This window comes from Dendrobates tinctorius, unplaced genomic scaffold (assembly GCF_039654945.1).
Source record: "Dendrobates tinctorius isolate UK_male_01 unplaced genomic scaffold, ASM3965494v1 ptg000036l, whole genome shotgun sequence".
Lineage (NCBI taxonomy): Eukaryota > Metazoa > Chordata > Amphibia > Anura > Dendrobatidae > Dendrobates > Dendrobates tinctorius.
Window position 1 is genome coordinate 25,755,710 of NW_027361704.1, and position 27,304 is coordinate 25,783,013.

General features: G+C 45.6%; 1 protein-coding gene across 1 annotated transcript; it reads right to left on the reverse strand.

Moving 5' to 3' along the window:
- Positions 1 to 432: 432 nt before the first annotated feature.
- On the reverse strand, positions 433 to 27,304 carry UBE2B (ubiquitin conjugating enzyme E2 B). Its single transcript, XM_073573762.1, has 6 exons — positions 27,081 to 27,304; positions 7,534 to 7,614; positions 6,654 to 6,679; positions 2,972 to 3,061; positions 1,692 to 1,780; positions 433 to 875 (listed from the first exon to the last, which is right to left on the reverse strand). The coding sequence occupies exons 1-6, from the start codon at positions 27,287 to 27,289 to the stop codon at positions 747 to 749; spliced, it is 624 nt and encodes a 207-aa protein (XP_073429863.1). The 5' UTR covers positions 27,290 to 27,304; the 3' UTR covers positions 433 to 746.

The following is a 27,304-nucleotide window of genomic DNA, read 5'->3' on the forward strand; positions in this document are numbered from 1 at the left end:
GCTGACATACCCTCTGCCCACACAGAGGATGTGCATGACAGGTGTCTGGTGTAAAGTGTGCCAGCCATGTCTGATAACTAGACGAGGCCCCTGGTCTCCAGCTGCTACTTTCCCTGAGCTGTAGTTTAGTCACAGCTGGAAGACAGATCAGCCTAATATTTCATAAGCATTAGTGGTGAAAGTGGAGCCTTCCCTTGTATGTCAGGTATGGTTCAATGATGATTGGTAAGAATTGATCTTGTGATAAAACAAGTGAAGAAACAAGAACACCCAGAACCAGTTTAGTCAACTCTATTGTGAGAAGATTGACAGCTAACCTTAAAATATTTTTTTTTTTTTTTTTTAAAAAAGGAAAAATTGCAAGTGCTCTCCTATAAAATATAAGTCACAGAACTAACTGAAGCATTCAAATTTCAACAAGAAAAGAAAGTGTACGGATTTACAAAATGTGTATTTGCATGAAAACTCCATGCCAACCTTTTACATTAAAGTAGGGGTAATAAACAGGATATATTACAAATGTAGCAATAACTTATTCTCAAACCATGCACAACATGCAATAAAAAATACACTAAGTTACACAAGCTTTTACACTTTCCACACAAGAGTATTATCGGGGCAGGAGAACCAAAAAGATATTCTGAAAATCTCTAAAACTTGAGGCATTTGTAGTAGTTCGCAATTCTGTCTCTTCCAATGTTAAGACATTCACAAAGGAGAAGAACAATACTGGCAAGTGTGAGCGCTTAGGAATCGTTCCAGCTTTGCTCTACAATTGCCGATACCCTCTTTTCATATTCTCGTTTGTTTTCCTGATAAAGTTGTGCTGCTTGACTGTTCGCGGGGCTGTTTGGGTTTGGTTCATCAAGTAGAGACTGAAGAAGAAAAAAAGTAACTTAAAGTTTGATATATTGGAATAAGTAGAAAAACAATGTAATTATCACCTAGTTGTATTCTTCCATCGCTCGCTTTAGCCAACTGACCATTTTATGTTACATTTTGGTTACATTATGTGTGGACATAGTCCAGGAGGAAACTTTATAACTTAACAAAGGAAGCCATCTCATCTAGCTCTGCATCACAACTGTGTGCAGAAGGGAGGTCCAGTAAGTGACACAATGGACACTGTAGTGGCTGCAGTGCTCCATGGAAAGATTGCCAAGCTATGGTGCCATCCCACCATGTACACATGCTGCCCCAACAGCTAAAATCAGTCTTCTGTCAAAAACAAAAAATGGACTAGTAGGGTATATACTTTTGGCCCGACTCATGAATGTGTTCTCTCCAGTTCAGGAATTCATTGCCATCAGATGTTGCAAAGTATTTGCACAAGTTTGAGTTTTCATGTCAGTTTTGGCCAGCTCTGCCGTAGATAGGATGTGGTGAAGCCCACCCCATAAATTCATATGAACTTGTGGTGTAACTTGCACCAGAAATGTTAACACTTCTAACGAGGTGCACGCCAGTATTCACATACTTCATTGGGTGGCGTGCGATTATGAAATAGGTGCATCTTACTCCTGCATGTCCATCAGGAAGACTGGTGTACAAAATAGTCGTCTTGATCACGGAGAGTGACCTTCATGGTATAAAGCTACGCAGAAAGACATTGTGGCCTCCTGCAGGTGCATATGAGCAACATAATTAAGGAAACTAGACCCCCCCACAAGTGGAACCCTGCAGTGTCTCACCTGAATGGATGTTAATATGGAAGAGACATCATAAGTTGGGCTCCAGCGGTTCTGAAGGATGTCTAAACATATGCTGCCATCAGCATAAACTGCGAGAAGAGAAAATGCTGTTTTTATTAATGTACATGGAAAGGTGATTGAGAAATGCAGATACCTACTATTAAAACCACAAATCACAACTATCTGATTTGATACTTTTTTTTTCTTCATTTTGTCTAGTATGAAGAGACAGTTTAGTAGGCAAAAAAGCTGCATGTAGGTGCCTTCCTAATCCCCTTCACCCTAAGCCCATTTACCTGCTTTCGGCTGAATTGGTATCAGAATGCACTCCGCTGGCGTACAGATGCTGGCAGTGAAGGGGTCAGCATGTGTTCTCTGAGAACAAGGTGCTGACAGTATCCAGGGTGCGGGGAAGCTGGGTGTAATGGCTCACCAAGCAGATAGAGCAGTAGCTTACATCAGCCAAAAAGTGACAGGAGCTTGTTCTGATAAGCTCAGGAGGGGACAGATGTGAGCCTTTCACTGCCAGCATCTGTACTACAAATAAGTAGTCTGACAGCAATGCAGCTTTTTTTATAATAATTGTCTGTAGTGAAAAGTTCAGTTAACTCTTTAAATGCCCGATACAACCTACAAATAACTATTTTGGTTACTGCACCTACCAGGCAGATTTTACCCTGTGCTTTGCAAATTATGCAAGATCATTTCTGAGCAAAAAATGCCTGTAGATATGAAATTCTCATCCATATGGCTACTACCGTATCCCACAGCAAATAAGGCCAGGTTCACATAGCGTTAAAGCAATCCGTTCAACGCATAGAGTTGACTGACTTAACGCAATCGCGTTATGCTATACCGTTAGCGCAGATGCTTAATCTGCACTAGCAGTGACGGACCCTCAGACGCTGCAACCCGTGTCCGAGGGTCCATCACAGAATGACGGCGCATCGCTAACGCATGCCGATTATGACATGCATTAGCGATGCGCTCGTCTATAGCAGTGTATAGGTGTGTTAACGCCGCTATGTAACGGATGCGTTAAACGCACCCCTTTAATTCTTTGTGAGCCCAGCCTTATCCTGATGAGCCATATGGAACACCAGTAATCCCAGCTTGTGTGACTGTCCAGTGGTTGTAAAACTACAACTCTCAGCATGTCCACGTTTCCAATAAGCAGATCACAGGATGGCGACTTCTGCTCTATTCAATAGGGCAGTGATCTACCATTAGTACATTACTGCTCCAACGCAAGGAAAGAACATTTTACTACATCCACTTACCATTAGGATGAAACATTTTTGAGGCAAATCTAACAGTTGGAGGTTTATTTGGATATTCTTCAGAAAATTCTATCAAGAGTTTAAATGTACCTTAAGAAACAGAAAAATAAGCCTTTCAGTAAAATGTAGTCTCCAATACAAATCTGAATATAGCACAACACCTATGGTATCCTGAAGACTGGAGAAACCTGGGCTGCAACAGACCAAGGTGTGCGAAGGAACCAGTGTGCACAAAATCCCATACATTGTTTTATTTGCTTTTTTTTGTCATTACATATTTCTTTAAACCCCAATTACATTTTTGCATTAGATGCTACATTGCTGCACAAGTGAGATTGGATGCAGGATCCATTGCAGAGGTCATACATTGTGTTGCCATGGCGTGACTGGCCTCCAAAGCAACGTTACAGCAAGCAGGCCGTATAAATTTTTTTTCTGCAGGTGTTCATCAGATTTTGCTTACTTTAGTGCATGTAATTTTAATATGGAAGCTGATTACAAGGCCTGTTAGGGTATGTGCACACTTTGCGGTTTCTGCTGCGTTTCCGCAGCAGTTTTGGCTCTGCAGAAACGCAGCAGATTCTGCTGCGTTGTACAGTACCTTTATTTCCTATGGAAATTTAAAAAAGCTGTGCACATGCTGCGTTTTTTTCCGCGCGGTTTTGCTGCGGTTTTCAAAACGCAGCTTGTCAATTGTTTGGTGCAGAAACGCTGCAGTTTTACACCTCATCCATTATGAGGTGTAAAACCACAGGACTTTGTCCTGCGGATTTACCTACGGCTTTCTCTACAAAATCCACAGAGACAAAAAACTATGTGTGCACATACCCTTACACTGCTCAGGGTGCAGCGTTAGGCCTCTTTCACACTTCAGTCTTTTGACGTCAGTTGCAAACTGTCAAAGTGTGAAAAAACTTTGAGAGAATTTTTTGGCCTCTTCCAGAACGGCTTTTAGAGTTAAATTGCATAATTTGTCAGTCTACTCAAGATGCGGACGCTTAAATTCCAACGGATCCGTCAAAGAAACGGATGCAACGCACGACCATCCGTCACAATCCACCGCTAATATAAGTCTATGGGGAAAAAAAACAGATTCCGCCAAAAAATAAACGGATCCATTTTTTTCACAAAAGGGCAGATTTCGACTGACGGCAAAAGACTGAAGTGTGACAGAGGCCTTAAGCGACCACCAGTATGTTTACCAGCCGGCTGTCTAACATCTCATTTACACAGGCACGGCTGAGCGATCTGTAATAATTGGTTCAGTGTGCATAGGCTCCCATTGTTCTCGGCAGCACAAGCCCTGTTTAACCCCTTAAGGACCGGAGTTATTTTCGTTTTTCGCTCCCTTTCTTCCCAGAGCCATAACTTTTATTTTTCCGTAAATATGGCCATGTGAGGGCTTATTTTTTGCAGGACGAGTTGTACTTTTGCCAGAGAATATGGGAAGCAAGATGTGCCACAGTCCGCGCTGCTGAATCCACAAAATCACCTGGGATGCAAGATGTAGTAACAAAGTACTTCTTTATTCCTTCCAAGGAATAAAGAAGTACTTTGTTACTACATCTTGCATCCCAGGTGATTTTGTGGATTCAGCAGCGCGGACTGTGGCACATCTTGCTTCCCATATTCTCTGGCAGTTTTTCCACTTTGGAGTGGTCGGTGGAGGTCCTGCAGCAGCTGATACTGTGTTATGTCTTCAAGCCAGTTGTGGGTCACACAACTGGAATAGGTGAGTGGAACTGCATTACATCACTCACATCGTAGTGTCACTAGTGATAGGGCACTATTGCGCCTCTTGTTCCCCCACCCTTTTTGTATTGAGTTGTACTTTTGAACACCACCATTGATTTTACTATGTTGTGTACTACAAAACGGGAAAAAAATTCCAAGTGCGTTGAAATTGCAAAAAAAGTGCAATTCCACACTTGTTTTTTGCTAGGTTCACTAAATGCTAAAACTGACCTGCCATTATGATTCTCTGGGTCATTACGAGTTCATAGACACCAAACATGTCTAGGTTCTTTTTTATCTAAGTGGTGAAAAAAAATTCCAAAGTTTGCTAAAAAAAAAAAAAAACAACACACCATTTTCCGAGACCCGTAGCGTCTCCATTTTTCGTGATCTGGGGTCGGGTGAGGGCTTATTTTTTTCATGCCAAGCTGACATTATGCAGACACGTTCTTTTGATCGCCCGTTATTGCATTTTAATGCATTGTCAGATCAAAAAAACGTAATTCTGGGGTTTTGATTTTTTTTCTTGCTACGCCGTTTAGCGATCGGGTTAATGCTTTTTTTGTTGATAGATCGGGCGATTCTGAACGCGGCGATACCAAATGTGTAATTTTTTTATTTTATTTTGAATAGGGTGAAAGGGGGGTGATTTGAACTTTTTTTTTTTTTTCATATTTTTTAAAATACTTTTTTTTTTTAAATTTTGTCATGCTTCAATAGCCTCCATGGGAGGCTAGAAGCATGCCATACTTGATCGGCTCTGCTACATATAGGCGATGAGCAGATCGCCTATATGTAGCAGAATTACTGCATAGCTATGAGCGCCGACCACCGGGTGGCGCTCATAGCAAAGCGGCATCAACAATCAGAGGTCTCCAAGAGACCTCTGGTTGTTATGCCAACGCATCCCTGACCCCCGATCACGTGACAGGGGTCAGCAATGACATCATTTCCGGCCCGGCAGCCGGAAGCGCAGGTTAAACGCCGTTGTCAGCGTTTGACAGCGGCGTTTAATGGGTTAATAGGTGCAGGTGGATCGCGATTCCACCTGCGCCTGTTGCGGGCACATGTCAGCTGTTCAAGACAGCTGACATGTCCCGGCTTTGATACGGGCTCAGCGCCGAAGCCCTCATCAAAGCAGGGGAGAAGTCCAATGACGGACTGTGTCCAATGACGGACTGTGTCCGTCATTGGACATTAAGGGGTTAAACAACGTCACACAGTGCCTTTTATACACTGGTACAGCTGCTGAGTTTTCCCAAGCAAAGCCACTTAAGGAAAATGCCAGCAGTCGTCTTCCAAAGTGGCTTCACCGGTGGTTTTTGCCATCGTTCTTACAACAGTGAAGCCATCATTCTTTTACTTTGTTCTGTGAAGTATAGAGAGCGGAAGCTGCATGGAGTATTGACAAGTCACTTTTTAATTACCTCAGGGTTTCCTTGTCATTTTGACATTGCTGCGCATTATGTTCATTTGATACGGCACTTTCTCAGACACATTCCCGGGGGAATCCACTTGAAAAAGACGTCGTATGCACACAGCGATATGTATGCAGACATCAAATATGCCCGATTCTTCTATATCCGGCTGAGACCACCATATAATTCAATAGCTGTCATGCATAATTAGTCACGTTCAGCCAAGATTTACCAAATATCTATAGGCACCATATTTAAATGGGTTTTGCAGAAATCATTCAGCTCCTCCAGAAACAAATCCATCCAATAGTGTCAGTCAGAGACAAAATCAGAACAATTCCTGCAAGCAATCTGTCCCATGTGGAATAAGATCCAATAATGTCAACGTGAACCAATAATTAACCAGAATTAGACAATTCTGGAGACAAAGAACTGTGGATCTAGTTGTATTTATCTCTTTTTTAGCAGGACATTTCATAACATGCACGCCAGGAATACAAAAGTCTCAGGGTTATGCAAGAAAAACTCACCATCCTCAAATGGTGTTCCTTCAGGCCTAAAAAAGAAGACATGACAGCAGCTCAGTCACGTCAAAACTATTATTGTATTATGCAATTTTGTTTGTAATTAAAGGAACAGTCTAAAAACACAGCAGAAGTAATATCGAAGATCAGTAAAAGTGCACAATTGCAATCACGTAGCAGGCATTATAGCCATTAAGACTTGTATCTGCTCCTATCTATGCCATTGGTTACATGGTTTTAGGAAACAATCTCTGTAGTCTGATCAAACAACACTCCTTTTCTCTGGTATTTCTTGCCAATATCACATGTATGGTGGCAGAATATAACTAGTTACTGTACTGTAAAGAATGTATGTGCACTAATCCACATTGAGATTTCAACAAGGAAGAGTCATGGAAGTATGAAAATCGCATGATCACGTTACTGATTTAAATATCATATATGCACTTTCATAATTTGGCATGCAGTTAATGAGGACATTAATGGTTATCTGAGGACTGTTCTGCCATGGTGAATGCATTCTAGCACGCAAATCATCAAAATCCACTGCTGGCAGCTCCCTATACAACTGCCGACCTATGACGTCCCAGATGTGCTTGAAGGGAGACAAGTTTGGAGATGCTGCAGGCCATGGTAGCACATGTAGGCCTTGCAGGCTGCTCACAATAGCAGGAGCAAACTGCACATCATTTACATGTTACATGTCAATAACAATCGATCCTGTGATTTCCATAATTCCATGACATTTCCTTCTTGGTGTTACAAAATGTACATTTAAAAAGGACTTAATGTCTGCAAGATACATCCACAGTCTGAGATCCAAATTATTCAGTGGTTTTTCTTGCAAGTATTATATAGTTAATTCATGTCATATTTCTAAACTTACCCAAATATAACTGCATTCCAGACCATAATATTGTTCTCAGATGGTGCACCGCTGACTCCAACAGGGGGATCTTCCTGTAACCTAAGATTTGGATAGAAAATACAGAGAATAAAATATCTTGATCCACATACAAGCCCTTCGCTAAATACAGGATGCATAGCAACAGTAATCCTAACAGAGTGTTATACGGGTCACAGGTGAATGTAACTAAGATCCCCAACTTAATAACGAGCCCTCAGCAAGTTGTGGGACTCCTGATTTAGACAGAAACTGATCCATGAGTACATTTTAGAGGAGGAAACCATAATCCAGCATGTAATTGAGAATGTAAGATCAGAGACGCAGTATGGGGCCTCATTCTTCTGCAGGGGCTGTCCACATGAATATACTAAGCACTACTCCATGAGCTGGACATATGCAATGCTCATGTTAGTAATGACGTAACTACTTATGTCAGCATGATCTCAAATATTTTAAAGCTACCTATACAATTCCTACTTGCGCATATCTGCAGCACTTAAGTTTAGCTGTCTTTTAATAATGACAATCTTAAAAAGGTCTTCTATCACAGAATAAAAAGGACATGCCATCATTTTGTATGGAAGATTCATGGGAAGAATACTCGGCACCAAATCTCCTTTAAGTTTCTATCTTCATACTGATACTTAAATAGGACCGCGCACTCCTGAAGATCAACAGGTCAGACTAGTAGTATGTTTATGCAGATGGTCTAAAGTCCACCAAGCTGCTAGCAGTGGCCACCTCTGCAGCATTGTAGAAGCACGTTAGGCAGAGTACCGCAACTGACCTCTCTAGTTGTATAATGAAAGCAGGCAAATGAATTTTTCAAGTTATACTTAACAAGGTGAGTGGAGGAACACAGCACTCACTCCACACATCTTGCAGTACTCTGCCTAAAAACATGAGGGTCATATTCATGTAGAGTACTAAATCAATATCTATCAGATGTTGGGTTTTTCTAATGATTCTACCTCAGCACAGGCACGCTAAGTAACCATAATGTCTTGCACTAGGTAATATTAACTTCAGGAAGACATTCTTTCGCTCCATTTAATGTGTATAAATTCACTAGAATTATTACTGCATGATGTGAGTAAAGGCGACAATAGCCATCGTGTCTCTCACATTTGAGGTCACTTGATTTTATCATTAAGTAAGTCTGATTTTGTATATTTAATACACCATCAACTGTTTGGAATTTAATTATATATAATCTCCATATATATCCCAGCAAAGAGCAAACATATGAACAGCAAACCAGGGCACACAAATCACATTGAGGCTGTGTGCCCACGTAGCGATTTTTAAGCGTTTTTGCCGCGATTTTCGGCGCGAAAACGTTTAAAAATCGTGTACAGAACGCCCCCCATGCATTCCTATGGCATTCCGCACATGCTGTGCTAATGCTGCGCTTTTTCCGCGGCGGAATCGCATTGCGGGAAAAAAAAAAAAAATCGCAGCATGGTCACTCTTTTGTGCGGAATCGCAAAGAATTGCTGCGATTCCACACCCATAGGAATGCATGAGAATCACTTACTTCCCGCATGTGGCTATGCCCACCATGCGGGAAGTTAAGCGTCTCATGTGAGGTTGGTACCCACGGTGTGGAGGAGAGGAGACTGTCCTCCAGGCCCTGGGTACCATACCCCTGTAAAAAAAAAAGGAATAAAAAATAAAAAGTCAGGGTATATTTACCTTCCGGCGTCACGTGCTGCATTCCAGGCCTAAGCGTTCCCAGTAATGCCTTGCGGCAAGGTCCTGTGATGACGTGGTCTCGCGAGATCGCTATAGTAACGCGAGACCAACGTCATCACAGGTCTCGCAAGGCATCGCTGAGGCCGGGAATGCAGCGCGTGACGCCGGAAGGTAAATATACCCTGATTTTTTTTTTTATTTTTTTAGCATTTTAAACATTCTATCTTTTACTATTGATGCCACATAGGCGGCCTCAATAGTAAAAAGCTGCTCACACTTGTCAAACACTGTTTGACGAGTGTGACCAACCTGTTAATCACTTTCCAAGCGATGCTTCAAATCGCTTGGAAAGTGCTTGAATATCGCACACGAAAATCGCGGCAAAATCGATCATAATCGCAGTAAAATCGTGGTGAAATCGCGCTGAAAAAAAACACACGATTTTTGGGAAGGAGTCCGGTTTTTAGTGTCCGGAATAAAACGCTACGTGGGCACATAGCCTAACAGATGGAGCTATTTATCTGAAGTATTGCGATATATATTTCAGTCAAAAAACGGAGGTACTTGCATGAAGAAACATGAATATTTCAATATGAAATGAAAAAAGAAATATGCAGCACTCCCCAATATAGCTGAAAAACACCGTCTTTATTTCACATGAAGTCCATCAATGGATATGTGGACATGCAGGATGTTAGAGGAGTGCTAGGGGAGGGAGGTGCCGGACAACGGCCGTTTCGCGATTACTCGCTTCTACAGGTCCAGGCTCCCTCCCCTAGCACTCCTCTAACATCCTGCATGTCCACATATCCATTGATGGAATTCATGTGAAATAAAGACGCACAGTTTTTCAGCTATATTGGTGAGTGCTGAATATAATACACATATATATATATATATATATATATATATATATATATATATATATATATATATATATATATATATATATATATATATATATAGCGCTGTCATTTAGTTAGGGGATTCTCGCTAGGCAGTGAACAAATCGCATCCGGCAGTCCATGCGGTTTATTATGCAGCATAAACCATCACAGCAACAGACAGTTCATTTCACCAGCATAGCGTCCATTACAGAGTTTCCCTCTGTTAGCAATGTCCAGCATACACAGGCTCTTCAGCCTCATCATTATCCCACCCACGTCAGGGTTTCCTCATGGCTGTTGCTCCACGCTGCAGACATCCACTCTCTCCTCTCAGGGACTCTCAGACGCTGGCAGCCATTACACACAGCCAGGAGACAACTCTCCTCACGGGACCTTCCGCTCTGGACCAACCAGGTCCCTGCATTAACTCCTTGTGACTCACCCTGGCCACATTATATCGTTCATAGCCACGCCCACTGTCACATGACTGACGTCATCACAGGTCCTTCAGGCATTTTCACACTCTTTACAACAGTGCTTTAAATACCTACAAACCCACCCAGGGGGTGTAACTAGTTCCTGACACATTGAACCAGCACCTCAGCAGTATCACTGCTGATTAACACACACATAAATCTCCATCTCAAGGCCACTCACCTTGAGATACATAACGGTCATTCCGTATTTCGCCATTCATCCACATCTCCTGGGACATCCATACAGCGCCCCCTAGCGGACACAGTGGTCACTACACCACATACCTCCTCCCTCTGTTCAAACTTGTGGGGTTGAACACACATCACATCAGGCTCGAGACCGGGCACTCATTACACTTTGCCCCACAGGTCGAGAGAACCGTCTCCATCTATCATACGGCCTCATCTCTACGTTAGGCCTCCCCCACCCCCAGCGGTCAGAATATCGGTCATTGGCTTTGACCCTCCAGTCACGGTCTGTCTGCGTCATCAGACCCTGTCTAGTCACTACACTCTTATAGTGCGCTTCGTCACCTGACCTTTCTCCCACTGACCGGCTCTCCCAGTTGGTACGGTCATCAGTCTTAGGCCGGTTTCACATTTGCGCTTTATAGCGCAGCGACGGCCTGCGCACGGCCGCCGCTAAGCCCCGCCCCCTCCTGGCTCCCTGCCCGCCCCATCCGGTCATCGCCGCCTACTAGCGCACATGGACGCTTGCGATCTGTGCACCCTATCTTTAGCATAGGGTGCGCAGATCGTGCGCTAGCAGGATTTTGCCGTGCGCTGCGCACTTCTGAAAGTGCGCCATGCGCGCCGAAATGCAACATGCTGCGTTCGGCGCACCTTCAAAAGTGCGCAGCGCACGGCAAAATCCTGCTAGCGCACGGCCAGCGCATGATCTGCGCACCGTATGCCAGGCGGACAAGTGACCTCTGAGCTCCAAGACTTCTTTCTTGAGCCCCTTAACCCTGTGCTCGGCCATTTGTCTCAGGACTTTTTCCTCTTTCGAGACGTTCTTCCACTGTCTCTTATCAACTGTATCTCACGATCCTGTTCTCTTTTGGCCAGCACGTGTCTCACCACGACCTCTTTGATTATATTGTCAAAGGGTACCACTGGGTCAGTCACACCAGTCGAGTGAACCCTCCTGTTACCATCCACCAATGTGTCAAGTCCAGACGTCTCATCTCCCAGTCCACCATCCGTCTTGTCACAAGACGTCAGGTCCGTCAGTTGGGCAGATGTACTTCTTCTGGTCAGTTCTACCTCTGACCTATCCACGTCAGGAGCCGTCACTGTCTCAGTGTCTACTAGCCCCACAGTCGAAACGTCTCCATCATCCGTCCATACGTCAAACAAAAGTCCTGGCACCTCTCCAAGGCATAGACTAAGTCCCGCGGTATCCCGCCCCCTTGGCATGCACCACCTTTGGTCCCCTCGAACATTACTCTGTCTACTGCATAGTTCACCGTGACCCCGTGTTTACAGCGAATCCTGACGTTTTTCTCGGTCAGAGAGAAAACGAGAGGTGTTCCTGTCAGAGTCACCTGACCGAGTCCTGCCGACCAGAGGCTCCTTCCCGATGCAGCATCACAGTACACACCTGTGGCCAGTCATTATCCGGAAAATCCATGCCGCACTCCTCAAAACTCATACAGACACACTGCGGGTCTCAAGACATACCCACTGAGTCAACCAGTGCTGCCATTTCCTGAACCACCCCAATTTGGGTTGCCGCCCCCTCCTGGGACTCCACCCCTTTTTGGGTTACCACCCCACTTTGGGTCACCGCCCCCTTCCGGGACTCCACCCCCTTTCGGGATTTCCCCATGTCCGTTATACCGGTCTTCTCAGACCACAGTTCATACAACACAGTTTGTCTCTTTTACGATACCACACAAGTCCTTGTTGGCACCACCACAGCTCCTGCTGTCACCGATCACCGACACCACACCAGTTTCTTCTGGCGCAAAACAAGTGCTAGTAATATCCCAAAAGTAACCACCTTTGAACAAGAAATATAAGATAAAACGTCAAGACTGGGCCAAGAAATATCTTAAGACTGATTTTTCTAAGGTTTTATGGACTGATGAAATGAAAGAGACTCTTGATGGGCCCGAGGCTGGATCAGTAAAGGGCAGAGCTCCACTCCGACTCAGACGCCAGCAAGGTGGAGGTGGGTTACTGGTATGGGCTGGTATCATCAAAGATGAACTTGTGGAACCTTTTCGGGTTGAGGATGGAGTGAAGCTCAACTCCCAGACCTACTGCCAGTTTCTGGAAGACACCTTCTTCAAGCAGTGAGGAAGAAGTCGGTATCATTCAAGAAAAATATGATTTTCATGCAGGACAATGCTCCGTCACATGCATCCAAATACTCCATAGCGTGGCTGGCCAGTAAAGGTCTAAAAGAAGAAAAAAATAATGACATGGCCCCCTTGTTCACCTGACCTGAACCCCATAGAGAACCTGTGGTCCCTCATAAAATGTGAGCTCTACAGGGAGGGAAAACCGTACACCTCTCGGAACAGTGTCTGGGAGGCTGTGGTAGCTGCTGCACGCAATGTTGATCGTAAACAGATCAAGCAACTGACAATCTATGGATGGAAGGCTTTTGAGTGTCATTGTAAAGAAAGGTGGCTGTATTGGTCACTGATTTTTTTTGTTTTTGAATGTCAGAAATGTTTATTTCTAAATTTTGTGTTGCTCTATTGGTTTACCTGGTGAAAATAAACAAGTGAGATGGGTATATATTTGGTTTTTATTAAGCTGCCTAATAAATCTGCACAGTAATAGTTACCTGCACAAACAGATATCCTCCTAAAAAAAAAAAAAACACTCCAACTTCCAAAAATATTAAGCTTTGATATTTATGAGTCTATTCGGTTGATTGAGAACATAGTTGTTGTTCAATAATAAAAAGAATCTTCTCAAATACAACTTGCCTAATAATTCTGCACACAGTGTATATGGGGTATCGGCATACTCCGGACAAATTATACAACTTTTGGGGTCCAATTTCTCCTCTTATCCTTGGTAAAATAAAACAAATTGGATCTGAAAGTAAATTTTTTGCGAAAAAAAGTTTTTTTTTAAAAAAATTCCAAAAATTCCTGTGTAGCACCTGAAGGGTTAATAAACTTCTTAAATGTGGTTTTGAGCACCTTGAGGGGTGCAGTTTTTAGAATGGTGTCACTTTTGGGTATTTTCTATCATATAGACCCCTCAAAATGGCTTCAAATGTGATGTGGTCCCAAAAAAAATGGTTTTGTAAATTTTGTTTTAAAAATGAGAAATCGCTTGTCAGCTGTTAACCCTTATAACTTCCTAACTAAACAAAATTTTGGTTCCAAAATTGTGCTGATGTAAAGTAGACATGTGGGAAATGTAATTTATTAACTATTTTGTGTGACATCTGATTTAAGGGCATGAAAATTCAAAGTAGGCAAATTGTGAAGTTTTCAAAATTTTCACCAAATTTCTGTTTTTTGTTTCACAAATAAACACAAGTCATATCACATCACAAGAAAACAATGTCAGAATCACCGGGATCCATGAAAGCGTTCCAGAGTTATTACCTCATAGGGACAGTGGTCAGAATTGTAAAAATTGGCCCGGGCATTAACATGCAAACCACCCTTGGGGGTAAAGGGGTTAAACCATGGCCAGAGCACTTTCCGGTGATGGAAAAGGATGGGGGCTTGGACATTTTTCTGCGGGGATTTGAAAAAGCCTGCAGACCGTACCAGCTGCTTGTGATCCAATGGGCCCGATATCTAACCCCAGGGCTCAAAGGAAAAGCTCTGGAGGCATTTGCTTCCCCCCCAAGACCAAGATGGAGACTAAGAGGCCATCAATCAGGCCCTGATAAAGAAATACCAACTGACTCATGAGGTTTACCGTAGAAAGTTCCGGAACCTCCAACGTGTCCCACACGACAGCTACAGTGATGTGGTGCATGGACTCAGAACCCATTTTGCAGTACAATTTCAGGATCTTTTGCCTCGAACGTGAAGAAAACAGACTGCTTCTTCATCAGTGTGCTGCAGATATTCATCCTTTTTGTGCAGTGTGTTGGTTTTTACATTACCTGTTTTTCTCGTATATTCAATAAATAAAAGGTTTCCGAGGTTCTCTCACCCATGAATGGGATATTCCCAACATGTGTCTTCATCAGCACACAGCTCTCCAGGCTCTTCTCTTCCTTGTTGCTGGGTGGGGAGTCCTCCTTGGGTGACAGTTCTGGCCAGTATCTGGAGCAGTAATGCTAGCTTCACTGCTGGTGTACAGCATGTACACAAATTACTCAGAGCAGGATTTACTAGAAATGCCGTGGGTTTGTGTGTTATGCCTAATTTATTAAGAGGTGCATGCTCTTAAAGTGAACCTGACAGCTATGTATGCTGCCCAATGCACGGTGGAAATTATGACAAATTTCTCAGGCCGCAGGCATAACATCTGCATGAGATGCATCTGACGCCTTCTTTGGCACCAGCTTACTGAACTCATCAATCAGTCCTAGCTGCATACACTCTATATACACCATATATGTGTGGAAAGGCTGTCCCTATAACCCCACTACAGCCACATAACATCAGCTCTTTGACAAATATAATCTAATTACATGACTGCATTTGTCTTTAAAGTTCATTACAGGCAACCCCATAATGTGGTGCTAGGTTACAGTATATAGTAATACTCACCTTATATATCTTATTTTGTCACACATTCAAATGTCCAGACTAGAAGGTGGGCTCTTCACCCTGATCAGTCCTGCCCCTTCTGCATAGCACACCTACTGAGGTGTGACAGATCTGAGAGTCAAAAGCGTGATGCAGCAGCAAACAAGGCAAACAGTTCTATAATGTATTAAGAAAAGCATACAGTCTAGATTACGTGAAGTAATTATCCCTTCTACTCCTCCTTGATCAGGCCTCATCTGGAATACTGTGTCCTGTTCTGGGCACCACATTTAAAAAAAAAAAAAAAAAAAAAAAAAAAAAAAAAAGACATCGAAAAACTGGAGAAAGTTCAGAGAAGAGCTACCAGCATGGTGAGCAGACTGCAAAGTATGTCCTACAAGGAATGGTTAAAGGTTCTGGGGATGTTTAGCTTGCAAAAAATAATGGCCAAGAAGAGACTTAATAGTCGTCTATAAATATCTGAAAGGATGTCATAGTATAGATGGATCATCGTTATTCTTATTTGCACATGGAAACATGAGAAGCAATGGAGTGAAAGGGAAAAAGATACAGAATAGATATTAGAAAAAAAGTTTTTGACAGTGAGGGTGATCAATGAGTGGAACAGGCTGCCACGAGAGGTGGTGAGTTCTCCTCCAACTGAAGTCTTCAAATAGAGGTTGGTCAGACATCTGTCTGAGATGGTTTAGTGAATCCTGCATTGAGCAGAGGGTTGGACACGATGACCCTGGAAATCCCTCCTCACTCCGATATTATCTGACTCTATGATTCCTGAGCTATCCATACATTATTTTCCGAAACTTTTAATCCCATGACTTTAGGTATGTGCAGTGGATCTTTCCCTGTGTGTCACAGTCACAAAGTTACAGTATTCACACACAGCCGTGGGATTCAAAGTTCCAGGAGTAGAAGGTGAGGACATCTCAGGGATGTCAGTCACACCACATTAAGCGTGCCATGAGCTGATGGGGCCGCGTGGAGTGCACACTTAGTGAGTATCATTATGTCAGGGGTCCACAACCTGTAGCCCCCAGCCATCTGGTCATACTCATGCTGGTCTTTGTCTGGTGGCTTCGGTCACAGAAGAGGTCAGGTGTAGTGCGGCTTAAGGATAAGCAATGCCTATGGTTCACAATGTCCCTCTATAGCAGTGGTCCCCAACCTTTTTTGCACCAGGGACCGGTTTCAAGCAAGACCATTCTTCCATGGCCCGGCAGGGCGGGGATGGAGGTGTGGCAGGGGCGGGGCTTTGGTCATAAGGGGGCGGGGCTATGGACACGGTTGTAGTGTAGCAGTACATACTTATAATTAAACAACATTTATAATGTGACTCAACTCACCATAGGTTTCGAATAAGTGCTCCATCACCCCCTTCTCCCCATCATTGCCTTCACCCCATCACTCCCTTCTCCCCATCATTGCCTTCACCCCATCACTCCCCTCTCCCCATCATTGCCTTCATCCCATCACTCCCTTCTCCCCCATCATTGCCTTCACCCCATCACTGCCGTCTCTCCATCATTGCCTTCACCCCATCACTCCCCTCTCCCCATCATTGCCTTCACCCCATCACTCCCTTCTCCCCATCATTGCCTTCACCCCATCACTGCCTTCTCTCCATCACTGCCTTCACCCCATCACTGCTGTCTCCCCATCACTGCTGTCTCCCCATCATTGCCTTCACCCCATCACTCCCTTCTCACCCATAACTCCCCTCTCCCCATCATTGCCTTCACCCCATCATTGCCTTCACCCCATCACTCCCCTCTCCCCATCATTGCCTTCACCCCATCATTGCCTTCACCCCATCACTCCCCTCTCCCCATCATTCCCTTTTCCCCCATCATTGCCTTCACCTCATCACTGCCATCTCTCCATCATTGCCTTCACCCCATCACTGCCGTCTCTCCATCACTCCCCTCATGGCCTTCTCCTCATGTCCCCATCTCCTCCAGGGCCAGGCTACACAAACACAGACCAACACACACACACACACATTATACATACACACAGACACCACCTCTCTCCTCTCACCTGTCCGCAGCATCGCCCGCGCTTCCTCGCTCTGACACAGCAGCGGCCGCGCCCCTCTCTGTGTCAGTCAGACAGGAAGCGCGGGCGGCGGGCAGGAAGCTGGACGGGTCCTTGCAGCTCCGCTCCTGCTATTCCCTCTTGCAGGCAGCGGAGCTGCTTGGATCGCTCCCTGGCCGCCGCTAAGAACTGCTGCGCGCCGCCCCAGCCCCCGCTACGCCACTGACCGCCCCTGGCTCCCCTTGTGTCCGCGGACCGGCAAGGGCACTGCAGCGGCCCGGTGCTGGGCCGCGGACCGGCGGTTGGGGGCCCCTGCTCTATAGAACCCCCAAATATTAGCAGAATATGAGTCAATTAATTCCAAAGTAATATTTCAGAAAAAAGTAGATGAAGTGGAGATGTGGCCATACATGAGTGAGGTGCCCCACAATGTAGTTTTTATGGGAGTGAAACATTTTCGCAAGTTACAATAAGTACAGTAGAAGTTGCCGCATGCATGCAAACAGGTGAGAAGGTAACGCCACATTGTCGTCCAGGAACTCAAAGCTGCAGCTGACATTTATCTCATTTGATTACAATATTCTATAAATGGCCCAGATCATAACACTGCTTTAGGCTTTACTGTGGCCTTTGGAATTTGTTCAGTCTGATAATGTGGTCCTTGGCCCAGAAAAAGCTGTGCACCCCCGATATGCACTGTAAACCTGTGCCACAATATTTAAGGACAAATGAAGTCATGTAATTAGGGGCTGATACAGCTGTCAGCTACCCCTTAAGGAACCTGCCAGCAGAAACAATGCCCGAACCACGGGAACATGTATGATACACTTGCTGTAAGTTTTCAGATATTTATGTATTAGGGCCCCGTCACACAGCCACTCACCCCGATCCCGACAATGATATGAACTTGTCAGGATCGCTGGTGTGTCGCTACATGATCGCTGGTTAGCAGCCAAACAGGCAGCTTCACCAGCCATTAGGACAGTGCCAGGCAGGCGCCGCGCTTAGAAACCCGATGTTTACCTTGGTTACCAGCTCCAGCTCGCTGGTCTCCCGCCTGCCACACGCAGCGATGCGTGCTGGCCAGCGGGAGACCAACGACCAAAAAAAGGCCAGGCCATTCGAGCACAATCAGCGATACCCGGCAGGGGGGCCGGTCGCTGATAAGTGTCACACACAGCGATCTCGCTAGTGAGATCGCTGTTGAGTCACAAAACTTGATCTCTGATCGCGATCACTGTGTGTGACGGGGGCTTAACTCTAAAATGTGATAAAAAGGCTTCTGCCCACCTGCTGCTAATGACTGACAAGTCTCTACCTATATACACACACACACACACACACGCAGGGACTAACCCGTCACTCAAAAGGTAGCAAAGCTTCTGTATAGGGGCCACAGCAGCTTAAGGTGGGCATGATTATTATGCATGTGGTCTAACAGGGCCAGTAAGTTACTCCTCCTTGGCTAAGAATACTCCGGAAAATTTTAGAGGCGTATTTTTACACTGCTGTAAAATATGTAGTGCAACCTGTACCTGTGGTGGAAATATTAGTCATTCTTCGTTAAGAGGTTAATGGGTGTCAGACGTAAGCAACTGAACACTTCTACACAAGAAGTGAGCAAGCAGCTTTGAACTAACCAGGTCCGGGCCCAGGACAGTATTTGGTTCCTGCTGAACCAGGGGCTTGGCTCACTTGTGCACGGTCATGACATAAGTCTTACCGTAACATCATGAAGACTTAGCAAGTTAAAACAAAAAATTCAGAGAGCTGAACTCTGCCCCGGTCCGGCTACCACGGAGAACCACACTGGACCAGGGTAGTCTACCGTACACTTGGCACACCACATCAAATAGTGCCATCAGCGTCAGCACAGGCACCATGACAAATACTGGATATCTGCACCTTTGCAATGTATATCTGCATGCACGGAGCAGAAGTGTCCAGGGGGTCAAGCTCCAGGTACTGAGCGCTGTTCTGAGGGCATCTCTGCTACATATATGCCCGCAAGACAAATACCCTATGTAACTGCAGTGCAGCTCTGTAATTGCACAATATACAACACATAACTAGTCTCTTACTAGTTTTCTAGGAACTAGCACTCACAGATTTATGCTATGCTGACTCATGAGAGGAGAGGAGAGGTCACACCCTAGCCCCATAGTTTAGCAGGTTGTTTATAAACAAGGGCTTTTTTGGCTCATCAGCATTTTTCCTGCTTTGTGTTGATTACTAGACTGGGGTTTCTGTCCTCAATCACAGTTTGTTTAAAGGAAAACCAAAATTATTTATTCACAATCCCCAGGACCAAGTCTTCACTACTGCTACTGATGTCTGTTATTGTCTGACAGCACAGCAGCCAGTCAGTGAGCTCAGAGACTACCCCAGCAGAAGGGATAAGCCGCTCAGAACCATCAATCAGACTCAGTGGAGGACCAGGGGTGGATGAGTAGAGCAGAATTTGTATTTTTAAAACAAACAGACTGGGTACAGAGATTTTCTCATCCTGGAAAACTCTTCAATCATGCATTAGTGCTCCCTATGGAGAAAGAATTTAAAGCCAAAAAAAAAAAAAAAAACACAGTAGTAAGGAAATGATCATAACCAATCAGTGGAGAGATCCTATTTATTTTTACGGGACTGACACAAGAGACTTTAGTTATGACAAACTTTGGCTACACGATGACACCTAGATCAGAGGGTCGTGTTGTGACATCATAGGAAATTGTGAAATGTGAGGTCACATTGCAACCTGCCACAGCTGTATCACAAACAGTTTCCAAATGTGTCTGACTTTCACCAGAGACTCTCTGGCCATGGACTCCAGTACAAGCTGTATGTGACTGGTCAGATCTGTTTGTTTATTACAGCAAAAGTCAAAGCACTGAAATAGACTTGTCTGAGACTAGCCGGAAGAGGTCACAGTGCTGCCACAGCCCAAGTGTACAGATATACTTTCCACAGCAGAAAATCCACACCAAACTGTGCAGATATAGCAGTGGATATAACAGATTACGGGGAGAAACTCCTTGGTGAATGTCCACAGCATAAACTGAGAAGCAGCCGCTCCAAATCCACAACTCCGGTGAATCCAGCCACGTGTAGATACAGATTCACAAAAATTTAAGGGCAATGCAGGTCTGTAATATGCTGTGGATTGTCCCACCCAGAAAACTACGCTGTATCCAACCTGGGGGAACCACATTCAAATCTCTGGCAGAGAGCATGCTGGGAAATGTAGTCCTACAACATCTGTTGTGCAGTACTGACACCAGGCCCAGGTTACACAACTGGTCCAATGGGCACCTTCACCTTCACACATGGCAGGTTTCTTGCAGTTCCTTCACCTGATGGTCCATTGTCCCATGGAGCCGAGGGATGTGCTGTGACAGCCCCATTTCTCTGAACCAAATTATTATATATATACAGTGGGGAAAAAAAGTATTTAGTCAGTCAGCAATAGTGCAAGTTCCACCACTTAAAAAGATGAGAGGCGTCTGTAATTTACATCATAGGTAGACCTCAACTATGGGAGACAAACTGAGAAAAAAAAAATCCAGAAAATCACATTGTCTGTTTTTTTTTCATTTTATTTGCATATTATGGTGGAAAATAAGTATTTGGTCAGAAACAAGCAATCAAGATTTCTGGCTCTCACAGACCTGTAACTTCTTCTTTAAGAGTCTCCTCTTTTCTCCACTCATTACCTGTAGTAATGGCACCTGTTTAAACTTGTTATCAGTATAAAAAGACACCTGTGCACACCCTCAAACAGTCTGACTCCAAACTCCACTATGGTGAAGACCAAAGAGCTGTCAAAGGACACCAGAAACAAAATTGTAGCCCTGCACCAGGCTGGGAAGACTGAATCTGCAATAGCCAACCAGCTTGGAGTGAAGAAATCAACTGTGGGAGCAATAATTAGAAAATGGAAGACATACAAGACCACTGATAATCTCCCTCGATCTGGTGCTCCACGCAAAGTCCCACCCCGTGGGGTCAGAATGATCACAAGAACGGTGAGCAAAAATCCCAGAACCACGGGGGGGGGGGGACCTAGTGAATGAACTGCAGAGAGCTGGGACCAATGTAACAAGGCCTACCATAAGTAACACACTACGCCACCATGGACTCAGATCCTGCAGTGCCAGACGTGTCCCACTGCTTAAGCCTGTACATGTCCGGGCCCGTCTGAAGTTTGCTAGAGAGCATTTGGATGATCCAGAGGAGTTTTGGGAGAATGTCCTATGGTCTGATGAAACCAAACTGGAACTGTTTGGTGGAAACACAACTTGTCGTGTTTGGAGGAAAAAGAATACTGAGTTGCATCCATCAAACACCATACCTACTGTAAAGCATGGTGGTGGAAACATCATGCTTTGGGGCTGTTTCTCTGCAAAGGGGCCAGGACGACTGATCCGGGTACATGAAAGAATGAATGGGGCCATGTATCGTGAGATTTTGAGTGCAAACCTCCCTTCCATCAGCAAGGGCATTGAAGATGAAACGTGGCTGGGTCTTTCAACATGACAATGATCCAAAGCACACCGCCAGGGCAACGAAGGAGTGGCTTCGTAAGAAGCATTTCAAGGTCCTGGAGTGGCCTAGCCAGTCTCCAGATCTCAACCCTATAGAAAACCTTTGGAGGGAGTTGAAAGTCCGTGTTGCCAAGCGAAAAGCCAAAAACATCACTGCTCTAGAGGAGATCTGCATGGAGGAATGGGCCAACATACCAACAACAGTGTGTGGCAACCTTGTGAAGACTTACAGAAAACGTTTGACCTCTGTCATTGCCAACAAAGGATATATCACAAAGTATTGAGATGAAATTTTGTTTCTGACCAAATACTTATTTTCCACCATAATATGCAAATAAAATGAAAAAAAAAACAGACAATGATTTTCTGGATTTTTTTTTCTCAGTTTGTCTCCCATAGTTGAGGTCTACCTATGATGTAAATTACAGACGCCTCTCATCTTTTTAAGTGGTGGAACTTGCACTATTGCTGACTGACTAAATACTTTTTTTCCCCACTGTATAATATATATATATATATATATATATATATATATATATATATATATATATATACACACATACACACACACACACACTATGGGATGGAGGATGTGTAATGGGTATATGGGCACTCGACTATGGGATGGCGGATACGTATGATGGGTTTATGGGCACGGGACTATGGGATGGAGGATACGTATGATGGGTAAATGGGCACGGGGCTATGGGATGGAGGATACGTATGATGGGTATATGGGCACGGGACTATGGGGTGGCGGATACGTATGATGGGTATATGGGCACTGGATTATGGGATGGCGGATACGTATGATGGGTTTATGGGCACGGGACTATGGGATGGCGGATACGTATGATGGGTTTATGGGCACGGGACTATGGGATGGCGGATACGTATGATGGGTATATGGGCACGGAACTATGGGATGGAGGATACGTATGATGGGTATATGGGCACGGGACTATGGGATGGAGGATACGTATGATGGGTATATGGGCACGGGGCTATGGGATGGAGGATACGTATGATGGGTATATGGGCACTGGATTATGGGATGGCGGATACGTATGATGGGTATATGGGCACAGGACTATGGGATGGCGGATACGTATGATGGGTATATGGGCACGGAACTATGGGATGGCGGATATGTATGATGGGCACAGGACAATGGGATGGAGGATATGTATGATGGGTATATGGGCATGGGACTATGGGATGGCTGATACGTATGATGGGTGTATGGGCACGGGACTATGGGATGGAGGATACGAATGATGGGTATAAGGGCACAGGACCATGGGATGGCCGTTACGTATGATGAGTATATGGGCACAGGACTATGGGATGGCGGATACGTATGATAAGTATATGGGCATGGGACTATGGGATGGAGGATACGAATGATGGGTATACGGGCACGGGACTATGGGATGGCGGATAAGTACGATGGGTTTATGGGCACTGGACTATGGGATGGAAGATACGTATGATGGGTATATGGGCATGGGACTATGGGATGGAGGATAAGTATGATGGGTAAATGGGCACGGGGCTATGGGATGGCGGATACGTATGATGGGTACGGGACTATGGGATGGAGGATATGTATGATGGGTGTATGGGCACAGGACTATGGGATGGAGGATACGAATGATGGGTATATGGGCACGGGACTATGGGATGGCGGATACGTATCATGGGTATATGGGCACGGGACTATGGGGTGGCCGATACGTATGATGGGTATATGGGCACGGGACTATGGGATGGAGGATGTGTGATGGGTATATGGGCACGGGACTATGGGATGGAGGATGTGTGATGGGTATATGGGCATGGGACTATGGGATGGAGGATACGCATGATGGGTATATGGGCATGGGACTATGGGATGGCGGATACGTATGATGGATATATGGGCACTGGATTATGGGATGGACGATACGTATGATGGGTATATGGGCACGGGACTATGGGATGGCGGATACGTATGATGGGTATATGGGCACGGGACTATGGGATGGCGGATATGTATGATGGGCACAGGACTATGGGATGGAGGATATGTATGATGGGTATATGGGCACGGGACTATGGGATGGCCGATACGTATGATGGGTGTATGGGCACGGGACTATGGGATGGAGGATACGAATGATGGGTATAAGGGCACAGGACCATGGGATGGCCGTTACGTATGATGAGTATATGGGCACGGGACTATGGGATGGCGGATACGTATGATGGGTATATGGGCACGGGACTATGGGATGGAGGATACTAATGATGGGTATACGGGCACGGGACTATGGGATGGCAGATAAGTATGATTGGTTTATGGGCACTGGACTATGGGATGGAGGATACGTATGATGGGTATATGGGCATGGGATTATGGGATGGAGGATGTGTGATGGGTATATGGGCACGGGACTATGGGATGGCGGATACGCATGATGGGTATATGGGCATGGGACTATGGGATGGCGGATACGCATGATGGGTATATGGGCATGGGACTATGGGATGGCGGATACGCATGATGGGTATATGGGCACGGGACTATGGGATGGCGGATATGTATGATGGGTACGGGACTATGGCATGGAGGATATGTATGATGGGTGTATGGGCACGGGACTATGGGATGGCGGATACGTATGATGGGTATATGGGCACGGGACTATGGGATGGCGGTTATGTATGATGGGCACGGGACTATGGGATGGAGGATACGTATGATGGGTATATGGGCAAGGGACTATGGGATGGCCGATACGTATGATGGGTGTATGGGCACGGGACTATGGGATGGAGGATACGAATGATGGGTATAAGGGCACAGGACCATGGGATGGCCGTTACGTATGATGAGTATATGGGCACGGGACTATGGGATGGCGGATATGTATGATGGGCACAGGACTATGGGATGGAGGATATGTATGATGGGTATATGGGCACGGGACTATGGGATGGCCGATACGTATGATGGGTGTATGGGCACGGGACGGAGGATACGAATGATGGGTATAAGGGCACAGGACCATGGGATGGCCATTACGTATGATGAGTATATGGGCACGGGACTATGGGATGGCGGATACGTATGATTGGTATATGGGCACGGGACTATGGGATGAAGGATACGAATGATGGGTATACGGGCACAGGACTATGGGATGGCGGATAAGTACGATGGGTTTATGGGCACTGGACTATGGGATGGAGGATACGTATGATGGGTATATGGGCATGGGATTATGGGATGGAGGATGTGTGATGGGTATATGGGCACGGGACTATGGGATGGCGGATACGCATGATGGGTATATGGGCACGGGACTATGGGATGGCGGATACGTATTATGGGTATGGGACTATGGGATGGAGGATACATATTATGGGTACGGGACTATGGGATGGAGGATATGTATGATGGGTGTATGGGCACGGGACTATGGGATGGAGGATACGAATGATGGGTATATGGGCACGGGACTATGGGATGGCGGATACGTATGATGGGTATATGGGCACGGGACTATGGGGTGGCCGATACGTATGATGGGTATATGGGCACGGGACTACGGGATGGAGGATACGAATGATGGGTATACGGGCACGGGACTAAGGATACGAATGATGGGTATACGGGCACGGGACTACGGGATGGAGGATACGAATGATGGGTATACGGGCACGGGACTACGGGATGGTGAATAAGTATGATGAGTTTATGGGCACTGGACTATGGGATGGAGGATACGTACGATGGGTATATGGGCATGGGACTATGAGATGGAGGATACGTATGATGGGTATATGGGCACTGGACTATGGGATGGCGGATACGTATGATGGGTATATGGGCACGGAACTATGGGATGGCGAATAAGTACGATGGTTTATGGGCACTGGACTATGGGATGGGGGATACGTATGATGGGTATATGGGCACTGGATTATGGGATGGCGGATACGTATGATGGGTATATGGGCACGGAACTATGGGATGGCGAATAAGTACGATGGGTTTATGGGCACTGGACTATGAGATGGAGGATACGTATGATGGGTATATGGGCATGGGACTATGAGATGGAGGATATGTATGATGGGTATATGGGCACGGGACTATGGGATGGCGGATACGTATGATGGGTATATGGGCACGGAACTATGGGATGGCGAATAAGTACGATGGGTTTATGGGCACTGGCCTATGGGAATCGAGGATACGTATGATGGGTATATGGGCATGGGACTATGGAATGGAGGATACGTATGATGGGTATATGGGCATGGGACTATGGAATGGAGGATACGTATGATGGGTATATGGGCACTGGACTATGGGATAATCATTACAATTTGTTATAACTAACCACAGTTAGTTACTATACCCGGGCAACGCCGAGCTCTTCAGCTAGTCATAATATGAATGATTTTCAGGTGGAGAAATTCCTGCAACAAACTCTGCAGATGGCAATGCCCCCGTTATTGGCGCGGCATCTGCAGCACGTACACCGATGATCAGAGGCCGAGGGTCTTTCTGCAGCGGCTATACGTAGTTACTTGAGTTTGATAAAACTTTATTGATGCAGTCATGTGCGCATTACATGTGTTACTACTGTATTTCCACTGCAGAAACGCACTAAAGGCGCGCACACGGTTTGGTCTGCAGATTTTCCTCATCTCTTTCACATCTACATGGAAAATCCAAAAATAAAACAATTATGTACCACAAAAGAAGTTATAATGTGCACCGCAGCGCTGGCAGGAATAAAAACCATTCGGTTGGGAGATTTTGAGAAATCCCATCTGCTTTGCAAGATGATGGATTTTTTACACACAAGAAAAATAGCAAATACTCATACTGGGAACTGAACCCAAGACAGCGGCCATAGAGATGTACACGTGTCAGCGGACCTGCTGCTTCACCGAAGGGCCACAGAGGAGAATGTGCGGCCCGCTGCACATCAGGACGGCAGGGAAGCCATGAGGTGAGAACACGGCTGGACAGAAACCGCACCGTCCGACCAGGGGCCCAGGACGTCCCCAGCCACACCAGGAGCTCCGCAGATCATGGCCGAGTACCAGCATGGCCCTTACGGCCCCCCCGAGGCCTGCGCACGACACGGGCAAAGTTGGAGGGTCCCAAGTGGGTGGAGGGGGCTGCGCCCTACTCACCTCTTGAAGTCCCTCATAAGCCTCCTCCTGGCCGGGGTGGACATGGCCTTCGCTGAGGCGGACGGAGGAACAGACGAGGAGAGCGGGTGTCGGGAGCCCAGGCCCGGCCGCCGCCGCTGCTCGCTCTGTAGCCCTGGCACAAACAAGCCTCGATGACGTTTACAGCGCCCCAAAAAGGGCAGAACAGAACGTTCCTCGGAGCGCACCATTCGGCCAGTAACAGA